General features: G+C 47.5%; 1 protein-coding gene across 1 annotated transcript; it reads right to left on the bottom strand.

The window, feature by feature from the left end:
• Positions 1 to 5109: 5109 nt before the first annotated feature.
• LOC112628336 lies at positions 5110 to 23554 on the bottom strand. The gene is made up of 7 exons (XM_025391105.1): positions 23488 to 23554; positions 14303 to 14443; positions 13998 to 14064; positions 13019 to 13118; positions 11988 to 12055; positions 10277 to 10746; positions 5110 to 5246 (listed from the first exon to the last, which is right to left on the bottom strand). The coding sequence occupies exons 1-7, from the start codon at positions 23552 to 23554 to the stop codon at positions 5191 to 5193; spliced, it is 969 nt and encodes a 322-aa protein (XP_025246890.1). The 3' UTR covers positions 5110 to 5190.
• Positions 23555 to 24847: the final 1293 nt, after the last annotated feature.

Raw genomic sequence — 24847 nt, 5'->3', positions numbered from 1 at the left:
AGGTAGACTGGGAAGGATTCCTGCAGGGCATTTGCCAGCCTCATTTTGTAATCTCCCTTGGTCACAGATTCCTTGTCTGTAGAAGATGGTACCTCCTTCATGGGATCAGAAACACAACTGAGATCGCTGATGTGACAGGGCCAGCTCTGCCTGGCGTATGGTGGATGCTTGGTTTATGTCACTTGAGAGACTCTCTTGCTAGGGGGATGGGATGGACTTCAATCTCCTTTTTCAGCCCTGGCCAAGAAACCTCCAGCTGGGTGGGCAGCTTCTCAACCCTTCTAGAACCTTCTTCCTGATCTTCTCTCTGATCTATGCTACAGGTGGCTTTCAGCAGCTCCAGACTCTTCTCTGGCTGATGCCAGGCTCCATTCCCCCAACACCCATCCCTTCTTTTGCATTTATGCTTCACCGCAACATTGCAGACACTTTTGGGGCTTCTCCTAGGAATCTATCTGGCTTTGGGTTTCTGAACACCCAGCTCTGCCCCGACTTGCTTCTCTCTCTCCTGTTTCATTAGCCATGTATCAGGTCTGATTCTTCTCAGTCTTTTCACTTTCTTCCTCATGCTGCCTCTCAGGCATTGGTGGGGCACTGGCAGCACTGTGTAGACAAGGATCTTGACTCTCATCAGAATGTCCTGATTGATTAGTGATGTCTGCCGTGAGCACAGGATGCAGGCAAGCCCTAGAAACTGGCCTTCTCACAGGGTGACATGCGCAGGAGTCACCAGGGATCTTATTGACAGGCAGGTTGCATTCATAGGTCTGATGTGGGGCTCAGGGTTCTGCCCTTCTAACAAGCTATTAACAAGTATCTAACAAGCTACTAACAAGTATTTAACAAGCTACTAACAAGCATCCTTCCTAGACTGGCAGCATCAGCATTTACTGGGACCTTGATAGAAATGCAGACTCCCAGGCCCTACCATAGACTTATTGAGCTGAAATCTGCAGGTTAACAAAAGCCTCACCCAGGAGCTTCAAATGCACGTCACGGTATGAGAAGGGCCACCAGGCTCTGGTCTGGCTAATACCTGGCCTCTTAGGAAAAACAATCCCTGCCCCACCAAAAGCCCACCTTGTCAGAATGGCTGAAACAAGCTCTTCTTTTTCTTTCTCTGTTTATTTTCAGGGTGGAGATGGCATCACTTTCTACTATGAGACCAAGGATAGCCCAATACTGATCCCAGCCAAGATCCCAACTGCCCCCACTCTTTAGAGGCTCCTTACAGCTATACCCAAGGAAATGGCTTTGAAGGACTTTAATCAACACACTTTTATAAGATGAGAGTCTAGAAGTACCAGGGCAACACTATTAACAAGAGGTTGTACCTTCATTATATTGCATGCAAATTGCTGTTTATACTGCTCTTGAATTCTGGGGCTTGAGGAAGACAGGCTTACTGGGATGGGATATATACTTTGGGGAGGAAGGAGGGACCCTCTGTGCACAGTGTAAGTTAGGCCCTGTGCCCATCGGAGAGGCTGCAATGAATGTTACCAGGCGAAGAACCCCACTTTGGGATGTGAGGCCCCAGGGGCAACAGGGCACGACAAGGTGTTTCCCCAGAATGACTGAAGGGGGACATCAAAGGGACGAGTGTGGACAGTGGACAGTTGAAGCAGGCAATGGGAAGGCAGAATTGGGAGACAGCCCCAAGCCTCAGGTTGGAGAGGTGAGGCAAGGGCAGGGTGGGGCCTTCCACGTGGGCTCAGAGCAGCAGCCCTGACTCAGGCTGAGTTGTTTGAGATGAAGGCTGCGGGCGGGCTGTCTCAGGCACTCAGCCCCACCCGGTAGTGGCCCAGGCTCTTCTGTGAGAGCATTGACTTCAGGAGTTGTGCATATTCGAACTCAGGAGGCGGCCACATTATTATATACATATGATTTTGTAGACACAGAATTATAATGATGTATTTATTTCTGTGGTTCTTCTTTGACATCGGTCTTCTTTACTAGACAAAGCTCCAATTTATGTTATGAACTGAGAGAGATTCAGTAGCTAGTTCCAGGCTCCCTGGCTCCATCACTTGCATCTCTAACCTCTGGGGTACCTGGTGGAGGTCTCTAACCCTCAGCTTCCTTCTCTGCAAAAGTGGGTGGCTTGGCAGTGCACAGCTATGGGGACAGCATGATGTCGCCCTGCTGGGATGTTAAGGAAATGGACCTCTCCAGGTGTGAGTGCTGGTGCTGGTGCTGGTGCTGGCTGGGTGTATGGTCACCCTTCAGCTGCTCAAGGAGGTTTGAGCAGCTACGGCGCATTTATTGGCCAAGGTTAGGCTTGTGATTGGTCCCAATGGAATGGAATGGAAAACTGACTAAGGGAAGATAAACTTTTCTGTGATACCCGAACACAGGAATACCTTCTGAAGCAGAACTAACTAAAGCATGAGGAATGACCCGGAGAATGAAGGAATAGGAAGAGTGCCACACCACTCTTCTGCCCACTCCCAATACCCTTCCACTCTGAATCAGCTGCCCCCGCCCAGTAAGGCCTCCCATGATCTCCCTCTACGCTGCCTCTGTGCTGGCTGGCCAGGGTGCCCGCTGTTGCTAAAACAGAATCACTCACTTCAACTCAGGGCCTTTGTGATCACCACTGCTCCTGCCTGGAGTGCTCTTTTCCTGAGATCTTTGCATGACTGATCTCTCCTCATGAAAGTCTCAGCTTAAATGCTGCCTCCTCAGAGAGGCCTCCCCCGACCAGTCTGTCTGAAACCCCTCCCGCATCCCGCATCCCATTCTGTCATCTCTATGGCCCTGATTATACATTTCCTCTTTGTTTGCTGATGGATTCCTGATTCGAGAACGTAAGCGAAAATGCGGGGGACCCTCCCCACCCCGACACCAGCCACCAGGTGGCGTCATTGACCCAGGACAGCTTGGTACCTACTATTGCAAGGGGCCCCCAAATACTCAAAATTGGCACCCTCACCAACTGGGAGTTGGATAGTTTATTAGTAGATCTGCAGTGACTGCATCAGGACTAATAGTCTTTCCAGAACAAATTAAAATGAGGCTTTAGGTTGGTGTCATAAAAAACAAGTTCTGCTTGTTTTCCCACCCATGCCTGGGAGGTTTATAGATGAAGTAACCCTGTCAGTGCTTAGCATAGTGTTGTATCCCTGGTGGAGACCAGAGAGATCTCCAAAACCTACATCTTTAGAAACTCTGCACCCATGGCACGAGCGTGTGTCCATGGCTATGGAGTTAGCTGTTAGCTAGGGTGGAGGAGCCCAGACCACCTGACTCCCAGCCTGGGATGCCTTCTTTCATGCATGCAGAAACCCATGACCAGGCCTGTGCCAAAGCACCCTCTTGGTTTGTATCTTGTAAGAGGTAGAATGTTTAATCCTGAACAGGGTGGACTTCTGGTAAGCCAAAGGGTTTTTCACTCAGTTACAAAGCATTCTAGGAGCTAGGCACCTTAACTACAGAATAATAAGACATCCCTCAAAGAGTCTGTAATGTAATTGGGAGAATAACTATGTCTGGTAGAATAATGAGCGATGAATTCAAGATGTTAATGACATCCTGGAGAGGGAAGAGTAGAGGTAGGAGATGGTCCTCTTGGGTATAGGGAAGATTTTTCAAAACAGGGAAATCTCCAAGATCATGTGGTTGGGCCTCTGTGTTGTCACTCTATTTTGGCAAAATAAAAGCTGGCAGCATTGGTGCAACCATACTGAAAACTCCAGGGAGTTCCAGCTTTGCAGCTGGGTGAGACTGTGCTGACTGTGCTGGAGCCCTGGGGCTGGGAGTCTGATGGCCCATCATCCTGTGGTTCTGCCATTTCTGCCCAGTCCTAGCATCTCCAGCAGAAGGTATTTTTAGGGTGTGCTTTAAAGATGGACAACTCCTCAGAGAGTCACCAAATGGCTTCAAACTGAAAATGCTGAAAGTAGGCTTGACTTTGCTGTTGCCAGGTAGTATCCTGCCTCTATGTTGGGACACAAAATAAAGGCCACCAATCTTTTTGAGGTAGTAGAATTCCTCCCGAGGTGGGTGGGAGAGCATTCACACCCCCACCTGTCTCCCTCCATCTTACGTTGGTGCTCAGGAAGCTGCACTGTCAGGCTGTGTGGCACAACCACGTGGGCATGTTGTATTTGGAGTGTTGGTCTCAAGAGGGAAGACATTTTTGGTTATGCTTTTCTTTTCTTTTTTCTTTTTCTTTTTTCTTTTTTTCTTTTTCTTTGTTTTTTGAGACAGAGTCTTGCTCTGTTGCCCAGGCTGGAGTGCAGTGACACAATCTTGGCTCACTGTAATCTCTGCCTCCTGGGTTCAAGTGATTCTCCTGTCTCAGCCTCCCAAGTAACTGGAACTACAGGCATGTGCCACCACACCCAGCTAATTTTTGTATTTTTAGTAGAGACGGGGTTTCTCCGTCTTGGTCAGACTGGTCTCGAACTCCTGACCTCAGGTGATCTGCCCACCTTGGCCTCCCAAAGGGCTGGGATTACAGGCCTGTGCCACCGCACCCAGCCTGGTTATGCTTTTCTTAAAATGTAGTTTGCAGCCATAAGCTAGTCCATAGAACTATCTCCATTTTACCTTGTATATAGGGACTCATAAGCAAACTTACTTTTTATCCTTAAATGGTGTAGGACTTTTTATCTATTACATGGATTAAATAGGAAAAATGTTTGAGGTAGGTGGCCTGGCACACATTGTCTGTAACAGATACTACTTATCTAGAGGCCCCTCTCATCTAGCAACTTCCTAGCAATCTAGCAATGATCTAGCAACTTCCTTTCTGCTAACCTTTGTGATTGAAGAAACTTATTTTTGGTAACTTTCCCAATCCACAAAACCAATCCCATTTTAAGGTGGGAAAGTGTAGTGTAACAATGGGATCACTGTTTTTTTGTTGGTGAGATGAAAATGTTTAAGCTTGGCCCTAACACCAGTTGCTATTGAAAGGTACTGCCTTGTACAAAATAACAAATCAAATCCCAAACTGTCTGTTTATGGTTATTACGGTTCACTTCATTAAGCCATAACTCTGATTACATTCTTTCTCCTGCCCTACCCTGAAGGCTGAGCTCTGAGGCCAGGGGGCTGGGCCTGCTCTTCTCTGGGAACTGCGTGTCCAAAAACATATTTGGGCAAAATGGATGAGTTGTGGACAAAGGGAACTCTCAGACTTTCAGGGGACCTTACTTGAGGGGCTCCTTCCGAGCCCTGGAGTCATGCTCCCCTATCCTGAGCACCTTGGCTCTTGAGACCCTGGGTTCCTGTTGCACCTGCAGAGATTCAGGTGAGAAATCTCTGGTTGGAGAAGGTAAGGTACAGGTGTGAGCTTGTTTTAATCTGAGATAATAATGCACAGACTTTCAAAGAATGAGATGGAGTGAACAGAGAGAAGCCCACGGTTGTGGTTACAGAGTGTGGATGTCCCTGATCCTCCGTGTGTCAGCCCATCTGTTAAGTCACCTTTCATCTTTGTGACATTTTCCCAGGGCCCTCTCCTGCTATAAACGACTTATGAAACACATGAATTAGAGACTGTCCTCAGCCCTACGCATGCAGCCCTTGACAGTGTGTTCTTTGGGCAGAGTTCTGGCCTCAAATGCACCTTCAGGAGCATTCCTTTGCTCAAGAGGCTGAGTATGGAGGAAGAGAGAAGACAGGCAAGGGAGGTGGGTTGCTTTGGGTTCCATCCTCACCCTCAATGGTATGGGGCCTTCAAGCTCTTTTGCCTCTCTCTTGGCCTCCTCCCCTATAAAATTCAGTCACACCTACTCATGGGGCTGCAGCTAGTCCCTGGTGATGGGCTCCACGAATGGAGCCTCCTGGTGTTCATGTCTCTGTGCGGTCCCCGGCTATGCTAACTCTGGGTTGGCCCTGCCGCTGCCTGAACTAGAGTGCTGAGTCATGGCGGGCCAGTTACAGGCCTGATCCTTGGGAGGCTCGGCAGCTTCTGCCTCTCTACTTGTGGGGGCCTGAGCCTCCATGTAGGAAGTCCAGGTAGCCTTCAGGAGAGACCACATGGAAAATCCATGTGCAGAGGGAGAGGCCCTAGCACCCCAAGGAGAGACAGGCCCAGGTGTCCCAATGTCCTAACTGAGCCCAGCCTCCCAGGCACTCCTGCCAAAGCTCCAGGGAAGTGAATGCAGTCACTCCCTGCATTGGAGGTCCAGTCACTGCCACCACCTGACTGCAGCTGGGCGAGACCCTAAACCAGACCAGCAGAGGGACCCTCTAATTGAGCCCCAATGAACCCTTAGAATCATGAGAAATTCAAAAAATGCCTGTTGTTTTAAGCCCTGAGCTTGGGGGCAGTTTGCTATGCAGGGATAGATCACAAGACATGGGCATACCCTAAAGTGAGGAATGCCAGCTGCCTGCTCCACCCCCACAGTGAGGTCCGAAAGATTTTCCGTTAAGTCTCAACGCAGCTCCTGGCACATGGAGGGTGCTCAAAAATAGCTGGTTTTCTTATAAATAAATGCAAACAGGTGGTTTTCCCTCTGTGGTGCCCTAATTAGTCTAAACGCTGACTTCTCATGGGCCCTGGCTCCTGATATCCTTAAATCTTTTTTTATTTTTTATTTTTTATTGAGATGGAGTCTAACTCTGTCACCCAGGCTGGAGTACAGTGGCCCAATCTTGGTTCACTGCAACCTCTGCCTCCTGGGCTCAAGAGATTCTCCTGCCTCAGCCTCCTGAGTAGCTGGGATTACAGGCACATGCCACCACGCCTGGCTAATTTTTGTATTTTTGTAGAGATGAAGTTTCACCATGTTGGCCAGGCTGGTCTCGAACTCCTGACCTCAAGTGATCCGCCCACCTTGGCCTCCCAAAGGGCTTGGATTACAGGCATGAGCTACTGCACCCAGCCCCCGATATCCTTAAATCTTGTTAACTCCATGGAAGGGGGCTTCAGGCGTGCCAGCCCATTGGCAGAGCCATGTTGCAGGGGCATCTCATTCAGCAGACATTTACAGGCCTGTTCTTATGTGCCAGATGCCACGCCAGGCACTGAGGCTCCTGCAGACGGCACTACAGACCAACCACTGATCTCATAGCTGGTACATGGTGGGGAGAAGACAGACATGGAATGAGAAGCCGTAAGTGTGAGTAGTGGTATGGAGAAGTGCAGAAAGGGGAGAGCTTACTTTGGTTTAGTTCAGCTGCAAGTGACGAAGACTAGAAACAACAACACTTAAAGAGGATACAGGTTTATTTTCACCTAAGAGAAATACAGCCTTGGGCAGTCTAGGACTGACAAGGCAGCTCCACAGTCACTCATCAGAGTCTGATGTCTTCTTTCTTTCTGCTCAGCCCTCTTAGCTTGCAATGTCCATCCTCACATTGGTCCCAAGATGGATGCTGGAGCTCCAGCCATCATAGCCACATTCCATGGGGGAAGGGCAAAGAAGAAAGTTCGCCTCCTGGTTTAATTATCCCCCTTTCAAATAACTTTCTCTGAGGCATCCTCTACCCTCAAAGTCTTCTGCTTACACCCACTTGGCTACAGATGTCTGGAAACTTGGGAAATGTAGTGCTTTAGCTGGACCTATTGCTGCCCCAATAATATAAAGGTCTGTCAGTCAGGAAGAAAGGGGAAAAGGTTTTGCTTGACAACTGGCATCCTCCACCCCAGGGACCACTCCAAAGCGCAGAAGTGACATTTTTCAACAGAAAGAAAGTTTGAACCAATTAGATAAAGAGCATTAAGATGCAGAGACTCAACCCCCACAGAAAACCCAAAGGTGAGAAATCTCATGAATCCTTCAAGGAATTCACAGGAGTCCAGGGTGAACCTCTTCCCTCTCAATGTAATTCCCTCATCTGTTTAGCAGGAACTTACTTTAGCTTAGGATCTGGGAAAACATGAGTCTCCCCTCCCACCATGAGAAGAAGCTGAGGTTACCATTCACCTTTGGGACTGAGTGAGTTTCCACTTTTCCCTGAGAGCAGACTTGACAGATGAGGGACATGGTGGAGCTGGGGCTCTGAGACATAAAGCGGGGAAAAGGGGAACTCTTGAAACAAGGAGAGATGGATCCTTGCCTTCCTCTTCTGGGTTGAGGGGTCCAGGGGACTCCCTGAAGCACCAGCTAGGGAGGCTACAGCCGTGAGACTTCTGGCAACTTCCAGGAGGACCCAGCATGCTGCTATCTGTTTGCTGATTTAGTCTAGTAAGTGCATGAAACAGTATTTTGAAATTACAATCTCCTTAGCTCTGGGGTCTACAGCAATGACTCCTCGAAATTCCTTTTGTTCTGATCTCACACAACAATTCAGCATGTGAGGGGTCTGAAGGGAACTCAATTAGAAATGCAGGCTAGATACATGTTGTTTCCTTTCTCTTTTTCTTTCTCTTTCTTTCTTTTTTTCTTTTGCCTTTCAACACCTGGGGCTTGCCAAGCCCACTTCAAGGAAAGGGGCTGCATTTTAAGTTAGCCCTGTTTTCTGGAACTGGTGGGAACGTCTTCATTTTTTCAGGTTTCCGCCTGTGGTTACCTTGCAAGGCTTCTCAGCCAGGCCCTGCGTGTCCCCTCTCCCGCTGCATCCCGGCTTCCCCTGGCTGGATTCCCCAGCGCATCTGCTGTGGGCTGGGTGCCCAATCGTTTTCCATTAATGCCTCTGGACAGAGAGGCCTACACAGCTGCACAGCTTGTGACGCAACGTACCCGACACATATACTCCCTGCCTGTCCCCGGCCAACCCTGGCCAGAGAGCCATCGGAAACTGGTGTTTACTGGGAAGTGATTTGACTTTGTAACACGGTGACCACAAGCCCCATTCCACTGGCCGACATGGTCCCAAATATTTCCTTCTCTCATGAACTTCCCATTCCCCCTGCCCCCACAGTTGCTGTTTAGAAAAGTGTGGCTCAGGAAGGGGAGGAGAAAGTGGCAGCCTCATAATCTGGGAACGAAAGAGTCTTTGCACACTGTCATTAGAGGTCTGTACATATTGGACAAAATGTTGCTCTCTTGAAAAGTGAGTTATAACTCCTTAAATTTGCCCAGTCAGGATCTGACTCTCGTTTCTTAGAAGGCATTACATCGCTTTAATATGCAACAGTCTAACATAACATTAAATCATTTTTAAAAGTTTCATCTAGTTGATCCTGAGCCAAGGTATTCTTGGGTTGGGTTGCACATCCACCCTTTTGTTTTTTATATGGTTAAAAAGAAACACACGACAAAATACCTATCAAGTGATCTCACCCTTGCTGGTGTCCAAGAGCGATCTCTTGGCTCAGTGGGTCTCTTTGGTTTGTAGGGGCCCCAAAGGATGGCTTCATTTTCAAGACCAGCGAGTATTCTATGTGTGCCCACCACACACACCGGACTGCAGTGTGTGGGGGTGGGAGGAGGTGCCTGGGCCAGGTGCAGAATGGAAAAATCATGGTTTTCCAGGGATGCCAGGGACTTGAAGAGAGAGAGGCTAAGCCAGAGCTGGGAGGAGAGCAAGTGCTTTTGCCCCTTTTATAAGAGATGCTTCAGCAAAGCCTTCACCACACACATCCTCCATTTCCCTTCCACAAAAGGGGACCACTCTTTCACTGTGGCCCCACGTGAGGGCTGCTCTCCTGGGAGTCTTTGTCCTAACTCCTGCACCAAATCTTCTCCTTTGTTTGTCCTCCAGACCATCCTTGGAACCTTTCTTTATTTGCTTGTTTTTGAGAAGGAGTATTGCTCTGTTGCCCAGGCTACAGATTATGTTGATCAGTGCAATAGTGTGATCTCAGCTCACTGCAATCTCTGCCTCCTGGGTTCCAGCGATTCTCCTGCCTCAGCCTCTTGAGTAGCTGGGACTACAGGTGCACACCACCATGCCTGGCTGATTTTTGTATTTGTAGTAGAGACGGGGTTTCACCATGTTGGCCAGGCTGGTCTCAAACTCCTGACCTCAAGTGATCCACCTGCCTTGGCCTCACAAAGTGCTGAAATTACAGGCATGAGCCACTGCACCCAGCCTCTGTGGAACCTTTAGCCCTCAGTCAACTCTGCTTGGGTTAGACTTGGGTGTTCGAATGCCTGTCTCCCCACAGACAGTAAGAAGGGAGCCATGTCTTGGTCACCCAAAGATCTTGATGGCCTTCCAGTGTCCTTTGGTGACTCAGTGAATGCAGCAGAACCCCTCATATGGAGCTGGGGAAGATGGGGAGATGTCACTTCCATTGCCACCTCCCGCCTCCTGCCCAGTGCTCAGCCCAGCCCCACAGCCCCCAACCCCCAGGATCCCCACTTCTCACTTCCTGACTCCACTCCTGCCCAGGCCTTGTCCTGCTGGCCTGGGGATTCCCCCAGCTCACCTTGGTTCTTCAGAATATGTAGTGGGGGTGGTAGAGATACATGTAGGGATATCTGGTAGGTGTGACAACATCCTTCCAGTCTCAGCCACCTCCAGAAGCTGCCTACGCCCTTGAGACTAGGTGATGGTCGGGTGAAGGAGGAAGTGGTTAGGGAAGCAGAGACCCAAATGGCTGCCTGAGGGAATAGAATCTCCCGGGAGCACTCTGAGGACTCACTGGATAATCCACACTCTGTCCTCCTCCAGGAACCTGGGCCCTCGAGAGCCTCCTCCTGGAGCCCGTGGATGTGAGCCACCCTGGCCTCTGACCCGATCCTGGACACGTCTAGCAGGGCTGGCACCAGCTGCCCTCCAGCAATCCACGAGCCGACTCCAGCCGCCGGGGGCCTGTGTTGCAAGCTGGGTCTCTTCCTGCTCTTGCTGGGCCTGGCCTCTCCTCCCCAGTCGGCTTGGCTGTTCTGGAAACAATGACTGTGGACAGAAACGACTTCTCATGGGGGTTTTGGAAACCGCGGCTGGGCATCAGCAAACAGCTTTTGCACAGGGCAGTGGCTCCCGAGGAGACGCAGAAACGCTGGGAGGCTGGAGGGGAAGTGACAGAGACAATAGGAGGCATTGTGTCTTCTCCCAGGAAGCTCTGCTTTGCATTGCTTCCAAGAAAATTGACTCTGGGGCAGCTCCATCTATTCCAAAGCAACAGCTTTATGTGATTATGTTAGTCCCAGGCTCGGACAAATGCGCCCTTCCTACCTCATTAACAATGCCAGCAGGGCCCAGCTGTGCCATGGGGGGCTCCGTGCCCTAATTCATCAGACAAGGCCGAGTGTAGGAAGTCATAAGAACAATGCATCTTAGAGCAGAAGCTGTCTGTGGAGGGAGTGCAGCTTTGATGTGGGGCATGGCCCTGATTAGGGTTGACGGCTAGGGATGGTCCGTGCTCGGGAAGGTGGCATAAGCCCGGATGGCATTTGGGATGTGGGGTTTTGCACCTGGGTCTGTTGAAGTTTGATGAAGTTTAACACGTGCAAACAGTGGCTTTTGTTCTGCAGGACAAAGGCCTTCCTCGACCTGGGCCCAGGCTGAGACCTTGGTGGTGGCAACGTTTCCTCCCCGTCGCCTCTTGTCACTCTCCTTGTGGAAGTTTAATTAGGACAACGAGCTTTCACAGGCTCATTTCTCACTCCAGCAACTTTCTAACACTTCCTAACGAGGAGGCTGGAGCCTGAGGACTGTGGGGCGGAGAGGGGGCTGTGGGGCTGGCCAGAAAGACCGTTGAGGGGACTGGGAGGGGCTGGGGAAGAGGGGGTGCGTGGAGAGGAGCAGAACAGGCACAGAGGAAGCACAAAACCACAGTGGGTCCGTGGAGAATTGTGGATTGATCTGGGAAGAAGAGAAAATAAAACAAATCCTAACTGGTCTTTGTTTTCTGGGTGGCCAGACAGTAATTTCCCCAAATTCTCTATGGTTCTGGAAAAGAAAGCAAAGGATCAATCACTGTTGACTTTGTGGCCTTCAGAACTGGATCACATGGGCCGTTACTTAACACCTTAAACTCCTCTTACTGCCATGCAAGCCTTTCCCATCCACTGGGTTCTAAACGGAGAGGTTGTGATGACCTGGCCAAGCTCCCAGCCCACTCCTGAACCAGGCTCCACACTTTTTATCCAGGTGTGGACATGGTGGAGTGCCTGGGTAGGGGATGGGGAGCCCACATCAAGGGTGTGATCCTGCTGACCTTGATGGAGATGCTGGCTTTCTTGGGCCTAAAGAGCATGAAGAACTGCGGGTGGAGGGACAGAGGATCCCTGTGTATCCTCACCTGCATCAGTCAGTATAGTTCAGGTTGTGCCACAGTAACACCCAAAATGTGGGTGCTTAAAGACCACACGGCTTGTTTCTTCTGCTGCTACATATCCATGGTGGGTCGGCTAACAGCTCTGCTCCACATCACCCCAACCCCTGGCCTCATTATTTACAACACTGGCAATTGGTTTGATAGAGGGAGAGAAAGAGGTTGTGAGGGCACACTGGCTCCTGAAGTGCCCTCATGGGGATGACACACCCCAGTCTTGCTCAATTTCAAAGTTGTGTGGATATACGTAACTTCCAAGCCGGGGAGAGAGGTTATCCTACTGTGATTCTGGAAGCTAGAACCAGAAATATTTGGTGAGTAGTACTAATAACCTCCTGTTTTAGTTATCTGTTGCTGTGTAACAAATTACTCCAAAACCAAGTGGTTTAAAATCATAACCATTTATTTTTCTTACCTGGCAATCTGGGAGCAGCTTATCTGGATGGTTCTGGCTCAGAATCTCTCATGAAGTTATGGTTAAAATGTCAGCCAGGGCTGCAGGCATCTGAAGGCTTGACTGAGGCTGGAGGGTCTGGCTCCAAGATGCCACTCACATGGCTACTGGCAGGAGGCCTCATTGCTTTACCATGCGGATCTCTCCAGTGAGCTGCCTGAGTGTACTCATGACATAGAAGCTGGTTTGTCCCAGAGCTAATGATATGAGAGAGAGAGAGAAGGAGAACAAGCAGGAAACTGCAGTGCTGTTTATGACCTCACACACATCACCTCTGCTTTATTTTATGCATGAGAAACAAGGCACTAAATCCAGCCTACATTTTAAGCAGAGGGAAATTAAGCTCCACCTCTTGAAGAAACGAGCATCAAAGGATCTGGGGTCATATCTTAAAACCACCACAGCTACACAAGTTCCCCAGGTGACTATCCGGATACTGGGACCAATATGCAGGGCTGCAGGCCCATCTGGTCCTGGTTCAGCCCAGGCTCTTCATTTGTATCCAGGGCCTCTGTATCCGTCCCTGTCCCTCTCCAACTGAGACAGGAGGAGAAGCCCCAGGAGGGTAAGAGGAGGAGAGTGAGCACCTTTCAAAACAGTCTCATGGTAAACAGAGACAAAGAGAGAGAAGGAAGGGAAGCACGTGAGCCTTTGGCGTCTTTAAACCTTCATATTCTGTGGCTCCCTCTGCAAACTGAGGATACCCACTGATATCTGTGTGGGCTGTCAAGAGGTGCATTTGAAAATCTTCCTACCAATAGGAACTTCCTCCCTGGCTGAACACACTTCACCACTGGTGGGTGTGGCCTATTGGAGTCAGGGGTCTCTGCCTGAGCAGACAGAAATGCTCCTTTGTGCAGAAGGTGAGTGAGCAGGTGGGTTCCTCATTACCTAAGTACACACTAAACACACAAGCTTCCCGGGGGATGGGAGTCGATTTTGTGCTACAACAAAATATACCTATCCCTTTGAGTTATGAGTGAAACTTCAGGACTAAGGCTCTACTATCCACCCTGGTACATGTGAGACTCCCGGGAGCAATGTGAAACGATCAGAGCCAGAGACGGAGAGGACAGAGTAAAGGCCCTAAGAGAAAACCCAGCAGGAAGTCGGCGAATTGAGTGAGGGTGGCCAGGCGGGAGATGGGCAAGGCTTGCCTGGCCACAGGCCTGACCCAGAGGCTCTAGCCTGCGATGGGTAGGAAGATTTTCACACACACCCCTTGATGGCCCACACAGACGTTGGTGGGGCATCCTTAATTTGGAGAGGGAGCCGTGAGAATATCAAATGTAGAAAATGACCCCTCCCTGGTTGTTTAGAAAAGCTGTCAGGAAGGCCGGTGGTCTTCTGTTAACCTCCATCTCCTGTGTTTCTAGAATGGCTGGAGTGGGTAGGGGAGGTGTTTTGGGTTCTCACCTTTCCTGGAATTCTGGCCTAGTGAGAGCTCCGTGAATGAAGGCTCCCTTCTGGGACCCTCGGGGGGCTGCGTGTAAGTGGGGAGGGCCGGGGCAGTGCCGTCCCAGAGGACAGGCACACAGAGTGCAGTGGGGCCACTGTGGACTGGGGAGGTTTGCTGGCCACGAGGCAGCAGATTTCCTGACATAGCCTTTCTATTTACTTTTTGGTCAATAATTAGAAAAAGTATTGGAAAGAGAGAATATCTGGAATGAGGCCTAAAGAAAAGTTCGGAGGACTTACTGGAGCCAGTAGTCTTGTCCTACATGTGATGCTGTATGTGGCTGAGAACTGGGCTGGAGGGTACTGGAGTTGGCCTGACCCCAGGAAAGCCTTGTCTGTCCATGCACATGAGGTGGGAAGCCCCGAGGGACTGAGCTTCCCCGCCAGAGCCACTGCCCCTTGTCCTGGGCAGCAAGGGTGGGAAACAGTTACCCCAGCAATGCCCCAGGGTCTACCAGAGCTTGTTCAGCCTGGGCCAGTTCCTTTCTTGGGGGTAGCTTTTTCCCTTTTCATCTTTTTTTTCCTATCTTTCCTGCTACTAAGTCTTCATGTCCCCCTTTTGCAAACACTTGAGACTTTGCTTTCAATGATGAGACCGAACCCTTGTTGCCCATCAAAAAGTGGGGAATGAACTCCTGGTGGGAGTGATGAATGCTACAACTCATGGGAAATGGTTTGGCAGAATCTACCAAAGCTGCACATCCTCTGTGGTCTGGGAAGTTCACTCTTAGTTATACACCCAAGGAAGAAAGTGCTTTCACCCAGAGGTGTGGACGAGAATGTTCATAGTAGCTTTATTCCTGGGAGTGATAACTGGGAAGCACCCCAATATCCACAAAAGGTAGAACAGATAAATAAATATTCACGCACAGGAACACTCACTGCAGTGAAAATGTAAGAGCCCAGCTCTACAGAGCAACACAGATGGACCTCAGCCACGTACCCTTGAGAGAAAGAAGCCTGCCAGCCAGAGTGTATATAACATTCATAGCTCCAGTTACGGAAAATCCAAAGACAGGCAAAACCCTTCTGGGGGATAGAAATTAGGACGGTGGCTCCCTCAGGTGGGGTCTTGACAGGGAGGGGTCTGAGGGTCTGAGAGCCTTCAGGGGCAGGAAATGTTCTATTTCTTGATATTGGTGGTGGTGACACAGACATGCACATAGGTGAAAAATTCATCAAGATATGCCTTTCTGATGTATGCACTTCACTGTACACGTGTGATAGTTAGAAAGTAAAAGAAAGGTAAAATAAGGGGCAAACAGGTTTTCTGTATGTTCTGGGCTTTTTGGAGATTTTAAGCGATGTTTCCTTAACAATGAAGAATTGACCATTCCATAAAAAAACAGTGTACATGTCACTTTGCCTCCTGGACTTTGGAGTCTTTCCAGGAAGAAATAATTTTAGGGGAAAGTGACACTCTAGTTGTAGAACTTTCTCCCACTGAGGAGGCGATCCCTGCCCCCTCCCCGCCCTGTTGAGGTTTGAGCAGCAGCAAATAGTTTCAACTTTCAGATGTCATCTTCCAAGCAAAGAGTTTTCATTATGGTCTAATTACCTTGGCTATTAGAAACAGGAAACGAATAGCTAAGCTATTGAACTTGGGGAAAAGAAGAGAACAGCTTCCTACCAACACTTTTAAAGCTGCAGAAAGATCACTGCCCAGTCTCCTCAGGGCTATTAGGTATGTTCAAACTTTGCCTAATTATATATTTTACAAGGAAACCAAAGAAAGAACGAATCCAAGACAGTGTCGTTTAAATCTTTCAGATAAATAAAAATAAATATGTGGTTGGAAGCTATAAATAAATACATTTTATATTTTAAAATGCCTAATTACATATTTGCTTAAGGAATTTCAGCACATTGTGGTAAAATTAATGTACATAGTATATTTCCCCCCTGAAAGATATAAATATAAAAACAAATATAAAATGCTCAATCTTTCTGATTGTGTAATGAGTTCCAGTCAATAGGAGTTCTTTTTCTTCACCAATATTTACGGTTTTTGGGAACATTCTAGGGAAAGGAACTTTGTCAAAGAGATTGTAGTGGGAGAAAATCCCAAGAAATAGGGGGTGCCTTTTTTCCTGTCAAGCGCTTTATGTAGCAGTCATCTGCCCTCCACCCCCTCTTCCATCCCAGAGAGCATTTCTTCTAAGAGAATGGTGAAAAGTGGATCCCTAAATGATTTCTCATTGTTCTTGTAAAATATATGTTACGCCTTCCAGCCCAGAGAATGGGCCCCCATGAGAAGCATGTCCATGTTGTTCTGCTGCCAGCCTCTGTGATATCGGATACCACATGAAAACTAAGAAAGCAAAGAAGATAGACATGGAAACACTGGGAAACAAAATCTGTATATTTTATTTCAAAGGGAAACTCTTCATTAATGTCTCTCCCTGCCTTTGTGAGCCATGCTGAGCATAGGCATACTTTTAATCAAGTAAATTAAACTTGCTTTAAAGCAGGACGAAGCAGCCGGATTGCATCCTGCTAGAGAGATCAGCTTAGATGAGTAAAAACGCACCAGGTTCCTTGAAATAGGACACTGAGCAGGAAATAATTTCTGTTGCCCATTTTTAAGGAAAAATTCTACAAACAAATAGAGCTCTTTAACAACAGTTCAGAAGTAAAGGAAGGCATTTTAAAAGGGTCAATCAGACACAGACTTTCAATCACGTTTGTGCCAAGGACAGCGCCTCAAGCATGGCGTTAAATGGTTTTCCATCACTCTCAAAGCACAACTGTGTATTTAGCAAAATGAATGGCTTTATTAAAATTTATTTCCAATTATTAAAATAGCAATAGCTCAACAGGAATGTGCTTCCTCCTTTGAGTCAAAAGTGTGTACTTGGCTTTATTTTTCCAAATAATCATCTAAGATGCTACACGAGCTACATGGCTGATTAGTTGCTGAGATTTACAGGTAATATTCACATGCAAGTAAGTGGTAGAAGGAATGATACAAGAATTATCACACAGATACAACTGTATTTTGTTGTTATTTGGTGGGTTGGGGGGAGGCTATATTTTTATAACTGTCTTAGATACCAGAGTCAAAAAAGGGCATTTTGGCCAGGTGTGGCGGCTCACATCTGTAATCTCAGCGCTTTGGGAGGCCGAGGTGGGTGGATCACCTGAGGTCAGGAGTTGGAGACCATCCTGGTCAACATGGTGAAACCCTGTCTCTACTAAAAATATAAAACAATTAGCCAGGCGTGGTGGCAGATACCTGTAATCTCAGTTACTCAGGAGACTGAGGCAGAAGAATCACTTGAACCCGGGAGGTGGAGGTTGCAGTGAGCCGAGATCGTGCCACTGCACTCCAGCCTGGGTGACAGAGCAAGACTCTGTCTCAAAAAAAAAAAAGAAAAAGGCGTTTTATTGGATGTTGAAAATTGCCTATTCTGTAGAGAAATAACTGTCATTGGACCATCCCTTTTCAACTGAGCCTAGGTGCTATAGCCCTAGCATCTCCCTGGAGCTCCTGGGAAAGTGCTATCTTTGACCTCACCTCATGTCCAGCTTAGAATCTGCCTCTCCTAGGCCCCAGGGCATGGCCACACCCATGAGTGTTGGTGGAGAGGGTTGAAGGGTTGAAGACTACACATTACATTCAGGTGTCCAAAAACGAGGGACACAGAGATGAGTAATAGCTGCTCCCTTCCAGCAAGGACCTTGTATTTCATTAAGACTAAGAGTCGTGAGTAAAAATGTGTGTTATCTTCAAAAAGTTACACTGGTGTTGCATCTCCATTTGTCATAAATGCCCCCGCCTCTCTACACCTGGGAGTGGTCCTGCTCTCCTTTCATCAATGAGTGCTAAGGTCATGGTCGGATGGATATCCTGAGCCCTATGGCAGCCGGCCTTGACTCCTGCCTCTAGCCTGGCCTGCGCTGGGTTCTTAGAGCCGTCCCTTTCTGTGACTGCTGTATTAGCCATGGCGTAAGGATGAAAGAGCAGCATTAGGTTTTCTTCTGGAAAGTCAGTGATCTGAAGGAAAGGTGGGATCACAGGGTTTCATTGGTTTCCAAGGGCAACCATCCACAGACATGTCCCCTGATTGAGCCCATGCCACAACGCCTGCTCTCCTGCACACACAGCCAGCATTCTTATCTGTGATGGCTTCAGGAGGGCACCAATGTCTGGGGGCGGGGAGGGTAGATTTTAGGCCTCCCATCTCTCTGCATCCTTAGCCCTTCCTCTTCTCATCTTGTCAAAGGTTGCCTGGGAGTTTTGTGGTCCTTGCCAATGTAGTCCTTCTCTATCGATGCGGGGCGCCCTCTGCCATTTGCCTATGGCTGACAGCAAGAGCCAGGGTCTGCTGAAACCAGGCTAAACAGAGCCAGTGAGAAGCAGCTTTGGGCGAGCCGGTCCTCCACAGGCAGGGGCGTGACTGGGTCCTATGAGCCCCCTCTCCACTGTGGGCCTGGGGAGGCCGCCCCGGATAACATGTTCCAGGTGTTCAGTCCCAAAACAAAGAGGCCTTTCTCTGTTGCCTGAGAATGAAGAGTCCTCGCTAGTTGCATAAGGATTTTCCGAGATGGTAATATTTGGTTACAGTAAGATCTGTTATTTCACAGGAAACCCAGCAGAGGTGCCCGTAATTTGATTCATGTAGTAACTGGGAAAGCTCATAGCAGGGAGCTGGGGGCGGGGAGGGGGGACCCTAGCTCTTCAACACAGCGTTCAGTGGGGTCAGTGTTCAGCTCTCTGAGTGGAACCTTGTATGAGAGACTGCCAGGTCCCTGGCCACCTCCCGAGGTCAAAGTCAGCCATGGAAGCTCTGTGCATTCCTCTAAGTGTAACACCCCAGACAGTTTCCAGGATCCACATAGTCCACCTGATTTAATCTTTCTAGTGATTGCTAAAGGGCAACTCTAGAGCCCGAACAAGCAACATTACCCAACAGGACTGAATCCAACATTTCAGTGTCAAAAGCCAATTGCTACAGATTTGCTGGGGACACTGTAGTATTTTGTACCTGAAGTACATAATTTTATAAGGTATCTGTGATGGCTTGAAAGAATATAGGTTTTCCTACACAGCTTATATGAATTCATATCTTTCCAGGAATTTTTATGTATCTATCACTACTCTATCAGTTAAATAAATCTATAGTTCACCATAAATGAATATTTATATCAATTAACATGAATGAAATTAATATAACTGGATATTCTACTTATGATGTGTATCCATGGCTTAAAATCTAATGCACTAGGATGTATTTTATCCAAGATCAAGTGCATTAAGAAACACATACATGTGAGTGCAATGAAATAAGGTTTTGATCAGCTCCCAGATCCGATGATGTATTTACTTAAGTACTCTCAAAGGGTTGGTTTTTGCTATCCAGGGCCAGGCAGCAACATGCTAAAGGAGTGAGAACCTCTTCCAAGGAGCACAACAAGCCCCCAGAGTCACTCTTGCTCCCAATTCCAGGAGGTGCCCATGGCCAGTTTCTCAGACAAACAATGGGGGCAACATCTGAGAACTTTAAAATATCCTGGTGACAGGAATTGTGGGAAACTGAGAGTTCTAATGCCCAAGTCATTTTCTCTTGTTCTTGTGCGTCCATCTGTTAGGAAACCAGGGCTGTTGAGTGCTGGGTCTCACTGGTGACTGGCAGTCATAGACCTGAAGGATAGGGGAGAGGGTTGGGGTTGGAATACGTGGGGGCTCAGGAGGAGGGTGAAAACCATGAACATGGGTACTTTGAGTTATCGCCAGCTACCAGATCCCTGGTCCTGGCCTCCCACCTTTACCCTGGTCCTCCAGGTGGGCACACTCCCTGCTGGTTTCTGATACATACTGCACTGGTCTAGCTAGGAGAACATTGCCGAGGTCACAAAGCTGTCATCTGGAGATGCCTGGTTTATAACTGCCAATACGGGCTTTGGCCCACTTGCACTGGACCTGGTTTCCCAGAGCTGTTTACCACAGCTTGGAGTAGTTCGTATAAATAGAGTAGAAGTACTTGATAAAACCATCAGATACCATCTTCTCTCACCCGTTTTCCAAGTTTTGTGTGTGTGTGTGTGTGTTTGTGTGTGTATGTGTGTGTGTGTAGTCTCCCTCTGTCGCCCAGGCTGGAGTGCAATGGCGTGATCTCAGCTCACTGCAACTTCTGCCTGCTGGATTCAAGCGATTCTCCTGCCTCAGCCTACCGAGTAGCTGGGATTACAGGCATGTGCCACCACACCCGGCTAACTTTTGTATTTTTAGTAGAGGCGGGGTTTTGCCATGTTGGCCAGTCTGGTCTGGAACTCCTGACCTCAGGTGATCTGCCCACCTTGGCCTCCTAAAGTGCTGGGATTACAGGTGTGAGCCACCATGCCCGGCCTGTTTTCCTAGGTTTTAATATATATTGCCTTTCTGCCACTACAGACGTGTGGAACCAGGTCTCCACAGGTGCCAGATGCTGCCTGTCCCAAGTCTCAGAATCTGCCTGTTCTTTACTTTCATTTGTAATATGGGTCGAACACTCAAATTATTTATATGTATTATGCATGATTGCCTTATAAATATTTTTGACTCATTAAAATCGCTCAATTAAAAAATAATTACTAAAATATTTAGATAATTTGTTTCAATTGTTTCAACTTTGTCAAAATTATGAAAATCACTAAAAGATAAACTTTCTCCTGTCTAACTGAACTTTTGTACTCTCGGACCAACATCACCCCAACCCCCCACACTCCAGCCCCTGGTAACCTCCATTCTGCTCTGTTTCTATGAGTTCAACGTTTCCATGAGTTCTCTGTTTCTTAACCTATGGGTGAGATCATGCAGTATTTGTCTTTCTGTGCCTGGGATAAATAAACTGTTAGTTTGTAACACTTGTTTTAAATTTTTTTTTTTTTTTTTGCAATGGAGTATCGCTTGGTTGCCAGGCTGGAGTGCAGTGGTGTGATCTCAGCTCACTGCAACCTCCACCTCCTGGGTTCAAGTGATTCTCCTGGCTCAACCTCTCAAGTAGCTGGGATTACAGGTATCTGCCACCATGCCTGGCTAATTGTTTTGAATTTTTATTACAGATGTGTTTTGCCATGTTGACCAGGCTGGTCTCGAACTCCTGACCTCAGGTGATCCACCTGCCTCAGCCTTCAAAAGTGCTGGGATTACAGGTGTCAGCCACCTCGCCTGGCCTAAATAGTTTTTAGCTATTCAGTTTGGAGCTGGAGGCCATTATCCTTAGCAAACTAACACAGGAACAGAGACCAAATACCACATGTTCTCACTTATAAGTGGGAGCTAAATGATGAGAACTTATGGACACAAAGGGGAACAACACACACTGGGGTCTATGGGAGGGTGAAGGTGGGTTGAGGGAGAGGATCAGGAAAAACAACTATTGGGTACTAGGCTTAATACCTGGGTGACAAACTAGTGTGTATAACAAACTCCCATGACACAAGTTTACCCGTGTACCAAACCTACACGTGGACCCCTGAACTTAAAATAAAGTTAAATCAAAAACATTTAAAAAGTAATGAGAAAAAGAAAATAAGATAAAATCAATATGTTCACTTTCCACATCTTTAAAATGAGAGTTGAGCTCTAGAAGGTCTCTAGTTCCTTCAGTCTCTAAAATGTTATGTTCTAAGTTAAAGTTTTATTTGTTAGTCCCCTTTTAGGCAGCACATTCCCAAATAAGTATAGCCAGATAAGCTTTTCTTCCCCCAAATGACATTATGAAAGATTTTAAACATATAGGAAAGGTGAAAAGACAATACAACAAATACCTGTGTACTCACCACATAGATTCAGCAATTGGTGACATCTGCCATATTTGCTTTATCTCTGTGTGTACACCTGTCCTTGTCAAATCATTTCAAATTAAGTCGCAGACATCATGGCCCTTTACTCCCTGAGATCTCAGCATGCAATTCCTAGAAATAAGGACATTTTTCTGCATGACACAACACAGTCATCACACCTGAGAAAACAGACAATACTGGACTCTCATCTAACTGCAGTGTCTGTGGTACTGTAATATCATCTAAGAAGACGCACATCATCTCTTTCATTTCTTTTAATCTAAAACAGTCCCCGCACTCCCCACCCCTTGCACTTTCCCAGATAACACTGGCTTTTTAAAAGAGATGCGGCCAGGTGTGGTGGCTCACGCCTGTAATCCCAGCATTTTGAGAGGCTGAAAGTGGGCGGATCACGAAGTCAGGAGATTGAGACCATCCTGGCTAACACGGTGAAACCCCATCTCTACTAAAAATACTAAAAATTAGCCAGGCTTGGTGGCTTGCTCCTGCAGTCCCAGCTACTCCAGAGGCTGAGGCAGAAGAATCGATTGAACCTGTGAGGCAGAGGTTGCAGTGAGCCGAGATCGCACCACTGCACTCCAGCCTGGGCGACAGAGCCAGACTCCATCTCAAAATAAATAAATAAATAAATAAAAATAAAAGAGATGCTACCTAATACCTTGTTGAATGTTCCATTTCCTCATGGCATTTAATTGTACTTTGAAGGTTCAGTCTAAGATTGGCTTGGGTTCAGATTCAATGTTGTCGGCAGGGTTCCCTCCTGAGTGAGGCTGTGCATCCTCTCGCTCTTTGGAGGGACATTCTGAGCAGGCTGAGAGGCTAAGCCGCAATGCCCTCCATTCCCGGGTCCCTGGGAAGAGGCAGCCTGATGGCCTGGCTTCAGACCCCAGCTCTCCCACAGACTAGGGGTGGTTTACCGAGCTCTCGGAGACTAGGTTTGCTCATCTGGGGAGTGCAGCAGTCTCTCATAGCTGTTGTGAGAGGGTTCACTACATAATACCTGCAAAGTGCCAGAGGACCTTAATCATCAGAAGTAGGCTACTTTCAAACAGCCCCTGTGAGGAGACCCAGACACCTTCCCAGGGCGTGGCAGGGGGCGGGGCAGAGGTGTTTGGAGGCTTTGTGTTGAGTGGATGTCACCTACTGATTCTGTGTATCCAGTGAGGCAGCAGTGTGAGCAGCTCTGGGACCCTGAGGCCCTTAGGGGGACACACTGCTCTCTCCAGCACACACAGACTCCACACACACACCTGCATCACAACAGCAAATACACATCATCCCCCAGTTACCTGACGATGCAGGTAAATATGATCCCAGGAACTTGCTGAATACGGCTAATTATGTTTCATTACCCCTATCCGCCTGCTGTCGGTTTACTATACTTTTTCTTAGATGGCAAATAAGAAAGCTTTTTATTTTAAATGACAGTCGGGGCAAGAATCAGGTTGCTAATTTCCCTGAGATGCATGAGAGTGTAATGACAGATAGAGGATGGAAACCAAGAGTCATTTTCCTTAAAAGACTTAAACAACTTGAAAGTCAGTCTTTAAATGAGTTGGATCTGTACTAGTAAGTTCCAAGGTCCTAATTAAAAACAGAAAGCAGGCAGGGAAAGGAAGAAGGAGGAAAGTGAGAGCTAAGTGGATGGTGTTGGGGATACGGCTTTCGTTGGAATGCTCAGACTCTCTGCAGCTCTTTTTGGAATGCTCCTTGCTGGTTGGAGCCATGGCATCACCAGAATCACTGTGTTCAGATGTCCTTTCAGGGGCAGTGGGTGGCAGTGGCGGGCTTTCTCAGGGGCTTCTGCCTGAGAAGGAAAAGAGGTTGAGCCGCCTCCCCATCGATTTGTCCATCCCGTTTCCTTAATGACCTGATTTGGGACTTCAGACAAATGAGCCTCTGATTTTTCATGTGTTTGAGTAAAGGCTGAGCTTGAAGTGGTTCCTTCATTTTCCCCCTCCTTAGGTCTTTTTTTTAAACTTATTTTTTAACTTTTTTATTTGATTATTTTTATTTTTTTTTGATACAGAGCTTCATTCTTGTTGCTCAAGCTGGAGTGCAATGGCTCGATCTTGGCTCACTGCAACCTCTACCTACCAGGTTCAAGCAATTCTCCTGCCTCAGCCTCCCGAGTAGCTGGGATTATAGGCATGGGCCACCATGCCCAGCTAACTTTGTATTTTTAGTAGAGACGGGATTTCTCCATGTTGGTCAGGCTGGTCTCGAACTCCCGACCTCGATCTGCCCGCCTCGGCGTCCCAAAGTGCTGGGATTACAGATGTGAGCCACCACGCCCAGCCTCCCCCTCCTTAGGTCTTTACGAGCACTAAAATTCTGTAACTAGAATCCCATCTGAATTCAGTTTTCTATTTCTTCTGATGTTTTATTGTTTGCCACAATAATCGCAAGGAAATACATAACATTTTGAATAATTAATCATCAGGCAAATCAGTGTTGTTTGGAAGATTTGCCCACTTGGGCTGGCAAGGTTGCGGTAAAACTGGCACTGGTGGCCCTGCAAATTGGTTCTATCAGTTTGGGAGAGTAATAACTTAGTGATATGTGTAAAAATATTCCATACTATTTCACTAATATGGCCCCTTGGGAACTAATCCCAAGATAACTGAAGAAAAATACGGTATGTGTGAAACTGTTCATTATAGCAGATCATACAACGGAAAAGTTGGAAAGCATGTATGTGTCAATAGGTGAAATGCATAGTATGACATCCAGCAATTAGTAATTATGTAAATGCTAGAAATGGGGGAGATAGCCACAACACGACGTTTTTGAAAGGCAAACAACAAAATTATATCTACATTGTGATTATAATTATGTACATATATATCAGGGAGTATATGAAGTAGTGAAATGGGTAAAATTGTTTTTATTTGTTGTTCTTTATACTTTTTTGCTTTTAAATATTTAAAAAATTGCTATCTTTGTGTCAGGTTTGGTTCACAATTCTGTGCTGTTTAAGGCATGCATTAGAAGAGTTATTCCTTTTTTAAGATACACAG

This window comes from Theropithecus gelada, chromosome 7b (assembly GCF_003255815.1).
Source record: "Theropithecus gelada isolate Dixy chromosome 7b, Tgel_1.0, whole genome shotgun sequence".
Taxonomy (NCBI): Eukaryota; Metazoa; Chordata; class Mammalia; order Primates; family Cercopithecidae; genus Theropithecus; species Theropithecus gelada.
Note: the sequence above shows the minus strand (reverse complement) of the source record. Positions and strands in the feature narration are given on the sequence as shown.